Source organism: Pimephales promelas, chromosome 2 (assembly GCF_988280905.1).
Source record: "Pimephales promelas chromosome 2, fPimPro1.hap1.1, whole genome shotgun sequence".
Classification (NCBI taxonomy): Eukaryota; Metazoa; Chordata; class Actinopteri; order Cypriniformes; family Leuciscidae; genus Pimephales; species Pimephales promelas.
In genome coordinates this window covers 2,042,561-2,057,815 of record NC_142770.1, presented here as the reverse complement: position 1 = coordinate 2,057,815, position 15,255 = coordinate 2,042,561, and the positions used below count along the sequence as shown (strand labels likewise).

Here is a 15,255-nt window from a genome sequence, read left to right as displayed (position 1 = left end):
ATAACGAGAGCAGGGTTTCGCGCGCTGAGCCTACGCGCGAAAGTGACGTGTAGCCCAACCAATCAGCGAGAGCTTCAGAACTCCTCTCCACCAATCAGGAGCGCGCCGTGCCCGCGACAGGAGGGAAAACACGTTGTTGAACACTTTTATTGATTCGAGTCCTAGTTTCTGTGCGTTTCGCGGCAGGATTAAACTGTAACAAAAGTGCAACATTTTCACACTTTTATCACATTCATTGAATTAAAATCACGTCTTCTGTTTCCAAGAAGAAGATTACAGGTAAAGATCTGCATTTAAATCTCTTTCGGTATATATTTAAATGTATTGTCTGTAAAACCATGCGCACGCGCCTTATTTTGCTGTATTAATAAGTAGAAATTTGCATATTTACCTCGTGTATGTTAATATTTATGTAACCTATAGCTTTTTTTAAAATGTTTCTGTCTTTGCATACTTCACTAGTTTATTTGTTATCATAGTCAGACCCCGAATGAAGTCTAAATATCCTGTATTGTTATGGACAAATGGGGTTTTGCCATTAAATAACTCAAAATGCTTCTTATTAATGTCTTGTATGCTGAAATAAGTAGCCACAACAAACCAAAACAAAGACAGGAAAGTGTTTGTGAACGTCTAACTCGAGTGACTAAGTTAGCTAATGCAGGGCTAAAGAATGGCGTAACGTAACCGATGCATTAACCAATTTTATACCATTATAAATGATAAATGTGTAATAATTAGACGCACATTGTGTAATTCTTAGTTTAGGTTTGACATTTAGGGGTCTGTTTTTGATACAAGACCACCCACGTCATGGCCAACAACACACAACCCCTCATTATTTAAATGAACTCGATTCCCACTATATAATTCCTCTTTAAACGGATCGATTTCTGCAAATAAACATTTATAGCTTAACTTGTTTATGACGTTTATGTATCATTCCAACTTCCTGTTTTGTTTTTAAGTCGACAAATAAAGATGTTCTTTCACCCGATGCAGTTCTTTGAGTGACAGTTAGGGGGCGTTTCCACCATTTCCGCCAACAACAGGCGAGGTTTGATGTCAACAAGCTTTTCTAAAGCTGTTATTCACGCTTGCACACCCATTTTAAATTGAATCTTGAAAGGTACCATGGTATTACTATGTTGTTTTTTGGGGCATGCATCACGGTAATACCATGTTTTTGGACATTTACCATGGTAAAACCATTTTTGGGGCATTTACTGTGGTAGTACCATGGTTTTTGAGCAATTGTTTCGGTAATTCCATGGTTTTGTGGCATCTACCATGGTAATACCATAATTTTGGGGGCATGTACTTTGGTAATGGCTAATTGTTTTGGTAATACCATGTTTTTGTGGCATCTACCATGGTAATACCATAATTTTGGGGGCATGTTCTTTGGCAGTACCGTGGTTTTTGAGCAATTGTTTTGGTAATACCATGTTTTTGTGGCATCTACCATGGTAATACCATAATTTTGGGGGCATGTTCTTTGGTAGTACCATGTTTTTGGGCAATTGTTTTGGTAATACCTTGTTTTTTTGTCCATTTACCATGGTTATACCGTGTTTCTCCATTGGTAGTCTTTGAGATATCTTTGAAATACCATGAATAGTAAATGTAATCATTCAGTATTGTGTAGTCTGGTTTTTAAAAAATAAAATTATAAATGGGAAAACTTGTGGAAAATATTGGTGAAATGGTGTGAGAAATGCTCATAAATCAAAGTAGGTTGGGTCTTACCTTTCAATGGTCTCACTTTACCAAGCTAGCGCCTGTTTTGTAAGCGTAACAGGACTCTAAATAAAGTCTTAAAGAAATGTAGATGGTTTCAAAGCAGCAGCAGCCGAACGAGGAAAAAGCTGCGGTGTTGCTCACGTCACTGTGAAACGAACACCTTTTTCCTGCTCGTTTGAAGCTCCTGGCTTCGGGCCATTGTCTGAACTATAAAAAGGAAGGTGTGGAAACAATCTCACTTTATGATGTCACTTGTCCCAGGTTTGCCGCCATGTGGATCCAGGTGCGCACTATGGATGGCAAGGACACCCATCGGGTCGACTCCCTGTCCAAGCTCACCAAAGTGGACGAGCTGCGTGTGAAGATCACCGAACTCTTCAGCGTCGAACCCGATCGGCAACGACTCTTTTACAGGGGCAAACAGGTGACGTTAGCTGTTTTACTTCCATAATGTGACGAATTTGCTTAAATCAAAGTCATTTTCAGAAATCATATTGATTATTTATCATAATTAGACCCGATTGTAAGGTTGAATTCCCTTTGAGGAACTTTGGGTGAAAAAGGGGCGTGGCTTGGTTTTATCCGTCAAATTCAACATTCGTCACATTTTTTTCACGCAAGTCAAACAAATTTACGTTGATTGCGCATGAAATAATTTTGGCGCAAATTGTCACGTTCATTAAGCAAACCAAAGTAAAAAAAAATTGACTTGATTCTACAGTAAACGTTTCGTATCTTTAGGTTAATTCGTTAAATTCGACTCTTGTATGTTTAAATCATTTTTTTTTTTCACACTAAGCTCTGAAATAATTTGTCAAATGTTGAATCTGTCTAAATCGTTCATATTATGCACATGACGTTGTTTTAACATTGTAAAACACTTCTTTGGCTTCGACAGATGGAAGACGGCCACACCCTCTTCGACTATAACGTGGGCTTGAACGACATCGTTCAGCTTCTTGTACGGCAGGCGCTACCGAAGGACAAAGAGGCCGAACTCTCCGACTCGGACTCCGGCTGCGGATCGGCCCAGAGCGAGTCCGATAAAGGGTCCACGCATGGCGAGAGCGACGGCCAGAGCGCCGGGACCTCAGTCCAGACCGACACACCGGACCTCGTCGACCCGGGCTTTGGGTTTTACAAGGTGAGATTGGCGGGAAAATCAGATTTTGTCGTTTTTGTCACAAAGGGCTGTTGCTTTTGCGAAAAACGTGGATTTTTGAGACACAAGTGTTCATAGAATCGATTTTCCAAGTCTAAAGACGTTTCCATTTTCAATACCAAATATCGTGAACTTTACGGACTTGCATTGAAGTAATAGCGAATATTTAAAAACACATTTTTGGTAAAATAAAAAAAAAAAGGCTGTTAAAATCAATTTCCTATTTTCATTTTCGAAACTTGTGTTGGTTGGTCCGATCGATTGTGCAATAGGTATTTGAACGTAAAGTCAAAGCCATTCTCGCGCAAATTGTTGCATGCGATAATCAAATCAAATTTGATAATTGTTGATTCCTCTATAAATGTCTCGTTGGCCATCTCGCAACGTTTGTCTTCTGTATATTTAAATGTATGATCTACAAACAGAATTATTTTAATTGCGTAACGACAAAATGTTATTTTTATTAACTTACAGTTAATGTTTCATTTTAAATTTATTAAATATTTACTTTTTCCCATTAGTCTCTAAAATTGTCTGATTCGTGTGAATCGGTCAAAGTGTTCGTAAAAACGCAAACGTGTGATGTTTGTAAAATCACTAAAATCACGCAAGTTGTATCATTCGTTTAACGGAACGAATTTGCTTTAATTCCTCATGAAACCTTTCAAGTCTTGTTATTGGTTCCAATGAATTTGTTTTACTTTCTGTCGGATGTTGGAAACTTAATATTTTAACACTTTTTTTTTCTTTCTTTTTCTCTCAGATAAACGAATTTGTAGACGCTCGAGACTTGAACATGGGCGCCTGGTTCGAGGCGCAGATCGTCAACGTGACCAAAATGGCGAAGACTTCAGGAGAAGACGGAGAAACTGATGGGGAAGAGGACATCATTTACCATGTCAAATATGAAGAGTGAGTCTCAAAGTAATTGACAATGACAGCTAAAATAAAAATGATTATTTTGCAGTGGATTCAAATTACAAATCCAACAACTGATTCACTTTCGGAAGTCGTTTTCAGCTTAATCGTTTTTTTTACAAAAAATATTTGGTTATTCGGCATCATTATGGCCAATAAGGTTGAATTGAAACTTTGCATAAGTGTTTGACTCTTTTCCACACAGGAAGCAATAGTCTACAATTTGTTTTCCCTTCAATTCTACCAGATTCGTGCACCTGTTAACATCACGTTTCAGTCCTTCCTTTCATCTGTCTTAAACTGTTGATCAAAGGCCGTGTGTTGAGGCGAATGCTAATGTGCTCTGTGCAGTTACCCTGAGAACGGCGTGGTGCAGCTGCGCGGGACAGACGTGCGTCCGCGGGCGCGAACCGTGTACCAGTGGCACCAGCTGGAGCCGGGCATGATTGTGATGGTCAACTACAACCCGGACGATCCCAAAGAGCGCGGCTACTGGTACGACGCCGAGATCCAGAGGAAGAGGGAGACGCGCACTCAGCGCGAGGTGTACGGCAAGATCCTGCTCGGGTAGGACACGCTTTAGCCTTTCTGAAGCCAAGCTTTTCGTCAATGCTCAGTTTGTGCGCTGCAAGAACAGAACAAATTTGCTTTGATTGCGTATGAAACAATTTGTCGGCACAAATTGTCACATTCATTGAGCAAATAATTTTTTTTTTTTAGTTAATTGCCACGGTTCTACTATATAAATGACTTGCTGGCTTCTTTTTTCGTTTATTAATTTTATTTGTTCATTATAAATGAATAATGATTTAAAGTTATTTGTGTAAGTTTTTTATGGCTATTTAAAAATGATTAAGTTTTTGGTTGCACTAGGCTCTAAAATTGTTTGTAAAATGTCAAATTTCTGTAAATTGTTCGTTAATGCAAAAAAAAAAATCGTGTAATTGTTGGTTTGTTCGTTCTTTTAATATATATATGTATATGTGCGTATATTTATTTATTTGAATGTTAGCTACAAACTTAAGGACTTTAATTTCTATAATGAACAGTTAATTATAAACTAAATTGCATAATAACAGTTAATTATATGTAGTATTAAAATGATTAAATATATTTAAAACAATTTTTGTTGCTTCAGACTCTAAATTGATTCGTAAAATTGATTTCGTAAATTGTTTGTAAAGTGCATAAATTCATATTACACATTTGTTGTGCAAAAATAGTTTTATGAACAATTGTTTTGAGAAAAAAATACATTAATTGCTTGTGAAATGATTTATTGCGCGTTTAATAAGCAAATAACAATTTATTCCACTGTAAACTTCTTGCTTTGTTGGTTTGCTCACGAAATTCCTCTTAAATTAAAAGTATTTTAATTTATTTAATAAAGTTTATTAAGCAATTATATAGACTGAGTTACACTAAGTTCTAAAATAATTTGTAAATCTCTCATAAACTGTTCAAATTCATTCTCGCGCAAGAACAAATTTGTAAAATCACTTTTTGCGCAAACCGTTGCATTCATTTAGCAGAACAAATTTGCGTTAATTTCTCATGAAACCATTCTCACGCAAAAAGTCGCTTTCAAAAAGCAAGTAAAACATTAGTAAATTATTTGAGTTGGTGTAAACTTGTTGTCATTTCACTATAAATGTCTTGATGGTTTGATCACAAAGTTTGTCCGCAATTCCTACAGGGAAGCCGGTGATTCTCTCAACGACTGTCGCATCATGTTCGTGACTGAAATCTACAAGATTGAAGAGCCGGGAAGTTCGGATGGTCCCGGAGCCTCTTCCGACAGCCCTCTCAAGAGTGAGTCTGGCTTTAGCGCTGCGCCAAACCTATGCTTTCATATTAGCATACTCGTACAATTCAGTCTGTATAGGCTCAAATGATAAAGGAAAACTAATAACAAATTGGTACGGAGTCGACCGTTTCTGGGATTTGTTTTCATCATAATCGAATGTAAAGTGTTTTATCTCTAAAAACTGTTTAGCTTATAACGCTAGTATATAGGGCATAGAGTAAGTCAAAAGAAATCGCATTTTATAGGTATAATAAAACTAAAGACTTTTTGGAGATATGAAGGATGCAATACTACTCTATAGGTACTCAAGATTAACACGAGATTACGCCTTCAATACCACTAACAAGGCTAAAAATAGCCCCACACTAACTCGCTAGCATACTTAGCACGGCGTTCGACTGGTCGAGACTGTTCTTCAAGATGGCTCCTGCCTGTATACGCGAAGTGGTCTTTATAAAATATCCTCTTATTAAACGGTCTGGACACTTAAAGTTCTCAATGCTTCGGTTTGCATGTAGAGACGGTGTTAGTGTGGGGCCATTTTGAGCCTTTTTAGTGGGATTAGCGATTTCTTTACTTATTCCATGCCCTATATACTAGCTTTATAAGCTAAATGGTTTAGACCAAAGGTTCATTTTGCGCCGAGTTGTCCTTTTTAAAGGGTTAGTTCACTCATATAGGAAGGAAGTCATATGCACCTAGGATGGCGAATAATTCACCGTTATTGAGTGAACTAACCCTTTAATGTGTCTCGTTTTTGTCTAATCAGGGTCAAACGGACCCGAATGCAAGGTGTGCAAAGACGACCTGAAGAAGAACTGCCGTGTGTGCAACTGTCACGTGTGCGGCGTGAAGCAGGACCCCGACAAACAGCTGCTGTGCGACGAGTGCGACATGGCGTTTCACATCTACTGCCTGAACCCGCCGCTCACCAAAATCCCCACCGACGAGGACTGGTGAATGAGTTTACCGGCACTAACTGCACATCACACACAAATATAGTTCATTCCACTATAGTATTGTTTGAATCAAGGATTTCGATTCTGCTTATGTCTAACGTTTGCCTGTGGTTTAAAAACACCATAGAAAAACTAGCCGAGCCAATATACATTTCAAGCGTCAATAAAGACAAGTAAATTTTATTAGCAATCGCAGCTAATAGATTAAGGTACATTGCACTTTGTACATTAAATATACTCACAGAAGTTATTGAGTCAAGAACGAGTGAATTTTCTCTCTTTTGTTGTTTGGTTAGAGTTATTATAGAGACGGCAGTAGGAATATCAGCGCTGTCGCTTTAAGAGTTGCCCAGTATAGATAAACACGCAGAAAACAGCGCTTGAATGGTTTAGTCGTATTGAAATGCTCACAGAAGAATCGTAATTTAGATTTTATAACAAATGACCTCAAATATTCGATTCCCGACCTTAACTATAAATGTGTTTTTCTCGCAGGTATTGTCCAGAATGCCGCAACGACGCCAGCGAGGTGGTTCTGGCTGGAGAGAAGCTGAAGGAAAGCAAGAAGAAGGCCAAGATGGCGTCTGCGAGCTCTTCCAGTCAGAGGGACTGGGGGAAGGTGCGTTTCAGCCCGGCAAGCTTGCGAGTAGAGTCGTTCAGATGATGTGTTAATGAGATGGTGTTTTGTTTTGTAGGGTATGGCGTGTGTCGGCCGCACCAAACAGTGCACCATTGTTCCCTCTAACCATCACGGGCCGGTTCCTGGAGTTCCAGTGGGAACGCTGTGGAAGTTTAGAGTGCAGGTGGGCGTCTCTCATAGATGGATATTTAATGTTTAGGCCTCTTTTGTGGACAATCAACCAAAGAAAATCTTGGTCGACTAGTTCAGAATAGTTCATATCTCACAATTCTAACTTTATAACTTGCAATTGTGAGAAGTCGCAATTACCTTTTATAGTTTTGGTTTTTCGCGAGCTAACTATGACATTAATGCGATTATTCACGAGTTAACTGACATTAATGCGATTAATCGCGAGCTAACTATGGCATTAATGCGATTAATCGCGAGTTAACTATGGCATTAATGTGATTTATCGCGAATTAACTGACATTAATGCGATTAATCGCGAGTTAACTATGACATTAATGCGATTAATCGCGAGTTAACTATGGCATTAATGTGATTAATCGCGAATTAACTATGACATAAATGTGATTAATTGTGAGCTAACTATGACATTAATGTGATTAATCGCGAGTTAACTGACACAAATGTGATTAATCGCGAGTTAACTATGACATTAATGGGATTAATCGCGAGTTAACATGACACAAATGTGATTAATCGCGAATTAACTATGACATAAATGTGATTAATTGTGAGCTAACTATGACATTAATGTGATTAATCGCGAGTTAACTGACATAAATGTGATTAATCGTGAGTTAACTATGACATTAATGGGATTAATCGCGAGTTAACATGACACAAATGTGATTAATCGCGAATTAACTATGACATAAATGTGATTAATTGTGAGCTAACTATGACATTAATGTGATTAATCGCGAGTTAACTGACACAAATGTGATTAATCGTGAGTTAACTATGACATTAATGCGATTAATCGCGAGTTAACATGACACAAATGTGATTAATCGTGAGTTAACTATGACATTAATGCGATTAATCGCGAATTAACTATGACATAAATGTGATTAATCGTGAGTTAACTATGGCATAAATGTGATTAATCGCGAGCTAACGATGACTTTAATGTGATTAATCGTGAGTTAACTATAACATAAATGTGATTAATCGTGAGTTAATTATGACTTTAATGTGATTAATCGTGAGTTAACTATGACATAAATGTGATTAAACGTGAGTTAACCATGACGTAAATGTGATTAATCGTGAGTTTACTATGACATCAATGTGATTAATCGCGAGTTAACTATGACATTACTGTGATTAATCGTGCGTTAACTTTGGCATTAATGCGATTAATCGTGAGTTAATTATGGCATTAATGCGATTAATCGCGAGTTAACTGACATAAATGTGATTCATCGTGAGATAACTATGACATTAATGTGATTAATCATGAGTTAACTATGACATAAATGTGATTAATCGTGAGTTAACGATGACATTAATGTGATTAATCGCGAGTTAACTATGACATAATGCGATTAATTGTGATGAAATACTTTAATCGTTTGACGGCACTAATTAAAACGCATCATACTCTGTGTGCAAGGTTTTGAATTTTTAGGATGACAAAAAATGAATTTGCAAGGACTTCTTCACTCCCTGGCGGATGGATCCATGAATATTAAATGTGATGTTTTTGTTGGTCAGGTGAGTGAATCCGGCGTCCACAGGCCTCACGTCGCTGGGATTCACGGCAGGAGTAACGACGGCGCTTACTCTCTGGTGCTCGCCGGAGGCTATGAAGATGACGTGGTACGTCTCCGAACACTCGCTCCGAACCATCCTTCAGGTACTCCTCTACTTCCTCCGTTTACCTGTGACGCTTTCCTCATTCCAGGACGACGGCAACGAGTTCACGTACACGGGCTCCGGGGGTCGCGACCTCTCAGGGAACAAGAGGACGGCAGAGCAGTCCTGCGATCAGAAGCTCACCAATATGAACAGGTCAGAAAGTCGGATCTAATGTTAACGTGTCTTGCAACCATTTGGCCTTAATTGATATGAGCCGAAAAGGTTATATATCTATATATGAATGTGATTGTTCTTGCAGGGCTCTGGCTCTGAACTGTAACGCGGCGGTGAACGAGAAGGAAGGCGCGGAGGCTAAAGACTGGAAAGCTGGGAAGCCCGTGAGAGTCGTGCGCAGCTCCAAGGGACGCAAACACAGCAAATTCAGTCCTGAAGACGGAAACCGATACGACGGCATTTACAAGGTGAGCATTTACGAGTGATTCTATTCATCTTTATTTAGTTTATCCTTTTATTGATTGTGTATTTAGGCAAGTTCATTTATATTGCACATTCAAAATCCTTTACATAGAAGAAATTAAAATAATCAAAACAATTAAGAATAATTAACACAGTTTAGAATACAAAATATTTATTTATTTTCATACATTCACAGGCCTGTATATATTATTTAGGATTTATATTTCTTGATTGATTCATTCCCAGGCCTTTTATGTCATTATTGATTCCTATATAATTATTTATTAATTTTATATTTATTCTCTTAGTTTTATTCAATCATTCCCAGGACTGTGTATGTATTTTTTTTTTAAATAATTTAAGTGTATTTTTATTTATTTATTCATTCATTCACGGGCCTGTATTTAATTTCCTCCTTTTCTTGGCTTTTATTTTATGCATTTATATTTATGCATTTTATATTTATTTATTCATTCTTTTGCCTGTATTTTAATTTATTTATTTTTGTCATTATATTTATTCATTCCAATCCTATTTTTACTTTTTTCAGGAATTTATTTATTCATTCACACTCACTAACATATATACATATATATAATTATTTGTATTGTTTGTTTTTCTATTCATTGACAGTCCTGTATTTATTTATTTATTTATTAATTTATTTTGTTATTCCTGTGTTATTTTTTTTTTCTTTTTGGTAATTATATTTACTGGCAGGACTGTATATTTATTGATGTAATTTTAGTAAAATGTCTTCATTCATAGGCCTATATTTAATTTCCTTCCCTTCTTCTTCCTTTTTTGCCTTTCTTTCATTCATTTATTCCTTTCATGCAGTTATTCATTCATTGAATAAAAAAAAAAATCATATGTTTTTTTCTTCCCCCCCCTCCCTCTATTTACTTCCATTAATTAATTCCCAGGCCCGTATATGTTCATTCAGTTATTTATATTTAATTAGGTGGTGAAGTACTGGCCAGAGAAGGGCAAGTCCGGCTTCCTCGTTTGGAGATACCTGCTAAAACGAAATGATGACGAACCGGCGCCGTGGACCCGCGAGGGCAAAGAGCGCATAAAGAAACTGGGGCTCACCATGCAGGTCGCGTCACGTTTCACCCCAAATCACACTCCCGTTTGTATTTCTTGGTTAAATTCATCCATTAACCCTGGTTCTCTCGTGCTGCAGTATCCTGAGGGTTATCTGGAAGCCGTGGCTGCCAAAGAAAAGGAGAAGGAGAACAAAAACGAAGAGGAAGTTGAAGAAACGCCCACTAAGGGGAAGAGAAAGAGGAAATCCCAGACCGGTAGGTGAAAATCTCCCGATATAAGTCCCGATCTTGTGGGTGTTCGTGAGAAACATGTTGAAATACCACAATACTTAAATTGTTTAGCAGTGATATTATCAGGCTTTTCGGTTTACAGTGAAGTAAGCTAATTTCCTGCCCAGAATATGATGGGATTATAATATAATAATGCAATGTGTAACGATAAAATTTGCAGTGGCTTCATAAACTAATGTACACCTGATATACATTTCTTTGTTCATTTTCTAGAACTAGAGTTAATGTTTTTATGTATTTAATGCCGTCATGAACTCGACATCCCACCTCGTAAATACGAACTTTCCAAGAGGACTTGAACGCACCAATTTACCAGGCCTGAATATCCATGTTTACGTCTAACATCCTCGTTTCCCTGATCGTAGTTGACGAAAAGAGTTCTCCGGCCAAAGGCACGCCTAAGAAGATGAAGGTGGAGGCGTACAAACTGAGCAAAGAGCAGAAGGCCTTGATCAAGGACGATGAGCTGAACAAGAAGTTTTGGGACGAAGCCATGCAGTCTCTCAGCCTCGGACCTGTACGTATTCATTATTTAGCCATGCACAACCTGTCATGTGAAGGGATGTATGACATTCAGATGAATAAAATCGGAGTTATATAAAAAAATGTCCTGGCTCTTTCCATAATGGCAGTGAATGGGTTTTTGGAAGTCCTTCAAGGTGCATCCATCCATGATAAAAGTGCATCCGTCTATCATAAAAGTGCCATTATAAAGCTTGGAAGAGCCAGGACATGATTGTATTCGTCTGAAAGAAGAACCTCCTCGGATTATTTGAGGGCGAATAAATCATGGGCTAATGTTCATTTTTCGGTAAACTGTCCCTTTAAGATACTGGGAGGATTATTGTGAGTTTAATATCTTATATATTTATACATATATCTTCATATCGCACTGTAGCGCTTCCTAAATAAAGTGGAGGAGATCTTCCTGTGTATCTGCTGCCAAGAGGTCGTCTATCAGCCCATCACCACAGAATGCCAACACAACGTCTGCCGGGTGAGACACCGACGCCACTTGATTTATTTACAGTAATTTAATTCAAAAAGTGAAACTTGTATAATGCTTGCATTCATTCCTCACAGACTGATGTATTTCAAGTGTTCATTCCTTTTAATTTTGATGATTATAACTCCCAAAATCAGTATCTCAGAAAATTAGAATATAGAGAAAAGGTTCAATATTGAAGACACCTGATGCCACAGTCACACTTATTTTAAAAACAAACACTTGAAATTACATCAGCGTGATAAACTACAGTAAATGACAGAAATATTTGAGAAAACGATGTTTAAAGTGAAATTTAATTGTTCAGTTGGTCTCATGTGCCGTTGAATAACACGGGGAGGCGGGGTTTATGACTATACTAGGACCAACCACCGGGGGGCGATCGATATGCTTTGACTTCACTTTTCAGGGCTTGTGCGGCATACTTGGTCCAAACACATTGATGATATTCTAATTATATGACCAGCACTTGTATGTGTGTGTGTTTATCTCGCTTAAGTGAGGCCAATTGCATTTTTTTTTTAAAATTAAGATAAAATCAACAAATTTGTTTGATTTACTTCTATCATTTCCCTTTTTTGACAGCAAATTAAATTAGAAAAAAAAAAGCTGGCAACTTTTAGGGTTTATAGCAGGATTTGAAACTCAAAACCTAATCACTTGCTCAATGATTCGTGCATTTAAAAAAAAAAAAAAAATTAAAGCCTGACACGATTTTCTTTTCTTCACAGGAGTGCCTTCAGAGATCTTTCAAAGCCGAGGTCTACACCTGTCCGGCTTGCCGACACGACCTGGGCAAGAACTACCAAATGACGGTGAACAAACCTCTCCAAGCCATCCTCACTCAGCTCTTCCCCGGATACAGCAGCGGCCGGTGTTGACGCGACAATTCCACGAACGAAAAATGGATTTCGTTTTTTTAATATATTTAACAAATGCATCAGGTTGTAGGATTGATCGAAACGCCTCCGCCTACTTGATCTGGCCCTGTTTTGTGATCTGCCTCTGTCTATCCACTAAACTCGCACCGTTACTAAGATATTCTTCGTATTTACGAGGAAATGTGATTCTAGTTGTGTTTTATAGCTATAGACACTTCTTGTACCCTAAACCAGCACAATGACCTGTAGCTATGCACAATTACGATGTTCCTTAAACACCTTTTCACTGTAATTTGTCATTACAATGATTTGTATCAAAAGCACCAGCAATAAGAACTTGTTAAAACGAGCCCGTCGGGATTGATCGAAACGTCTCCGCCTTCTTGATTTAGCCGGTTCGTGATCTGCCTCTGTCTATCCACTAAACCTCAGACCATTATTTGTATATTCTTCGTAATCCAGAGCTTCGGATTTACGAGGAAATGCGTTTCTAGCTATCTAGTTGTGTTTTTAGCTATAGATGCTTCCTGTACTCATAAACTGCACAATGAACTGTAGCTATGCACAATTACGATGTTCCTTAAACACCTTTTCACTGTATTTTGTCTTTACAATTTGTATCAGAAGCACCAGCCATAGTAACTTGTTGAAAACGAGGCCATCAAGTGCGTTTGACGTTTTTATTGTTCCATTTTTAAAAATCAATTTTAATAAATTAGCTATGCATTGTGACGTTTGCGATTTGTTAATCTAAAACTTTTTTTTTCGAATGGTTTCGTAATTTTTTTTGACGTTAACAACCCTTTGAATGAATTCTATTAAGATCCGCGAGTGCGCAAAAACAATGTTTGTTAATTAATTTCGCAAGCAGTAACGATGATTTGTACGAAAGCGCTGGTTCTAGAATCCCGGTAAAACAATCCTATCAAGATCAGTGCGTTTCATGTCTTTCACTGTGCAATCATTAGCACTAAAATTGTTAAATTAGCAATGCATTGTGTTATTTGCTATGCTAATCTCGAACTTTTTTTGCCTGCAATATTTTGTCACTTGTGATTTTTAATGCTATTACGATCTTAAGAGCTTTATTAGCGCACAAAAACAAATTCAATGTTCGTTAATCATCGTTACTGTTTGCGGAAAATGATTTGTACGAAAGTGCTGGTTCTAGAATCCCTTTAAAATGATCCCGCAAGATCATTGTTTGTTTGTTTTTACTGTACCATCGTTAGCGTTAAATACATTTAAATTAACTAATTAACTGCCTGCAGTATTTCGTAATTTGAGACATTAACAAGTCCTCATACGAATGACCGTCAAGTCTAAGTTGCCGTAGCTTAACTAGCGCACAAATACCAATACGATGTTCGTTAATTTTTCGCAAACGGTAACAATTTTTTGATTGAAAGTAATGTTTAAAAAACCACAGCTTTACTAGCGCACAAAAACAAATACGATGTTCGTTAATTAATTTCATACGCAGTAGTGAGAATTTGTATGAAAGTGCTGGTTCTAGAATCCCTTTTTATTGTACAATTGTTACCAGTAAATACGTTTAAATTAACTAATTAACTTTTTGGCCTGTGGTATTTCGTAATTTGAGACGTTAACAAGACTTTGTACAAATGCTATTCAGATTTAGTCTAAGTTGGCGTAGCTTTACTAGCACACAAATGCCAAAACGATGTTCGTTAATTTTTCTCAAGCAGTAACGATGATTTGAACAGCTCTAGAATCCCGTTAAAACCTTCCTGTTTGAACAACCCTTTGTATGAATGCTGTTAAGAGCCGTAGTTTAAGTTGCTCTAGCTTTACTAGCGCACAAACGTTTTTTTTTTTTTTTGGCTTTATTAAAAAAAACTAAATCAATCTACTGCCATTATTGGTAACTTGATAAATTTATTCAAAAAATTGACTCATTTTAACCTAATATTAATTAAGTTACGTAAAAAACTGAACTTTCTCCATTTTGTTAAGTGACTAATTAATACGCTCTGAAAAATAATAGATACTATCCCTCTTTTCCGTTTCATTTATTTGCTTTTAGCTGTTTAACTGCTGTATGTGCTTTACAAATTGAGTTGGGTTTTTTGTTGTTGTTGTTGTTTTTTTTTTTTTTACTAATTTCTGCCGTTATGCAAACAGTGGTCATGCGCGTAAAACCGTTCCGCGATCTGCAGTCCGGATCCGTTTTTAAGCGCTCCTAGTCTATCTTGACTTTTCGAAGGTTTTCGAGGTTAATCCGTAAACTGTTTTCCGCACAAACCTTGACAGTTTCTCATTCAGGAAGTATTTAAATGTATCGTCTTTTTCACCTATTGATGTTCTTTGCTTGTAAGAGGTATTATAGCATTTGCTAAATAAATGACTGAGGCTACGGATAATTTTTTTTTTCTTAGTTATACCTCAACTATTTCTAATATTTGCGTAGACTGGAGCTGTATATTCTAAAAATTTGAAATTGTATATTTTTAGCACTTGTATTTAGCTATTTTATGTAGTGGTTGGTG

At 37.2% G+C, this 15,255-nt stretch overlaps 1 protein-coding gene across 1 annotated transcript; it reads left to right on the top strand.

Annotated features, from left to right (window-relative positions):
• Nucleotides 1-139: 139 nt before the first annotated feature.
• uhrf1 (ubiquitin-like with PHD and ring finger domains 1) lies at nucleotides 140-13,087 on the top strand. The gene is made up of 17 exons (XM_039682987.2): nucleotides 140-279; nucleotides 2,005-2,167; nucleotides 2,642-2,887; nucleotides 3,669-3,817; nucleotides 4,175-4,390; nucleotides 5,520-5,635; nucleotides 6,400-6,586; nucleotides 7,085-7,208; nucleotides 7,285-7,392; nucleotides 8,955-9,059; nucleotides 9,145-9,251; nucleotides 9,358-9,520; nucleotides 10,480-10,617; nucleotides 10,705-10,822; nucleotides 11,224-11,375; nucleotides 11,757-11,855; nucleotides 12,596-13,087. The coding sequence occupies exons 2-17, from the start codon at nucleotides 2,015-2,017 to the stop codon at nucleotides 12,743-12,745; spliced, it is 2,331 nt and encodes a 776-aa protein (XP_039538921.1). The 5' UTR covers nucleotides 140-279; nucleotides 2,005-2,014; the 3' UTR covers nucleotides 12,746-13,087.
• Nucleotides 13,088-15,255: the final 2,168 nt, after the last annotated feature.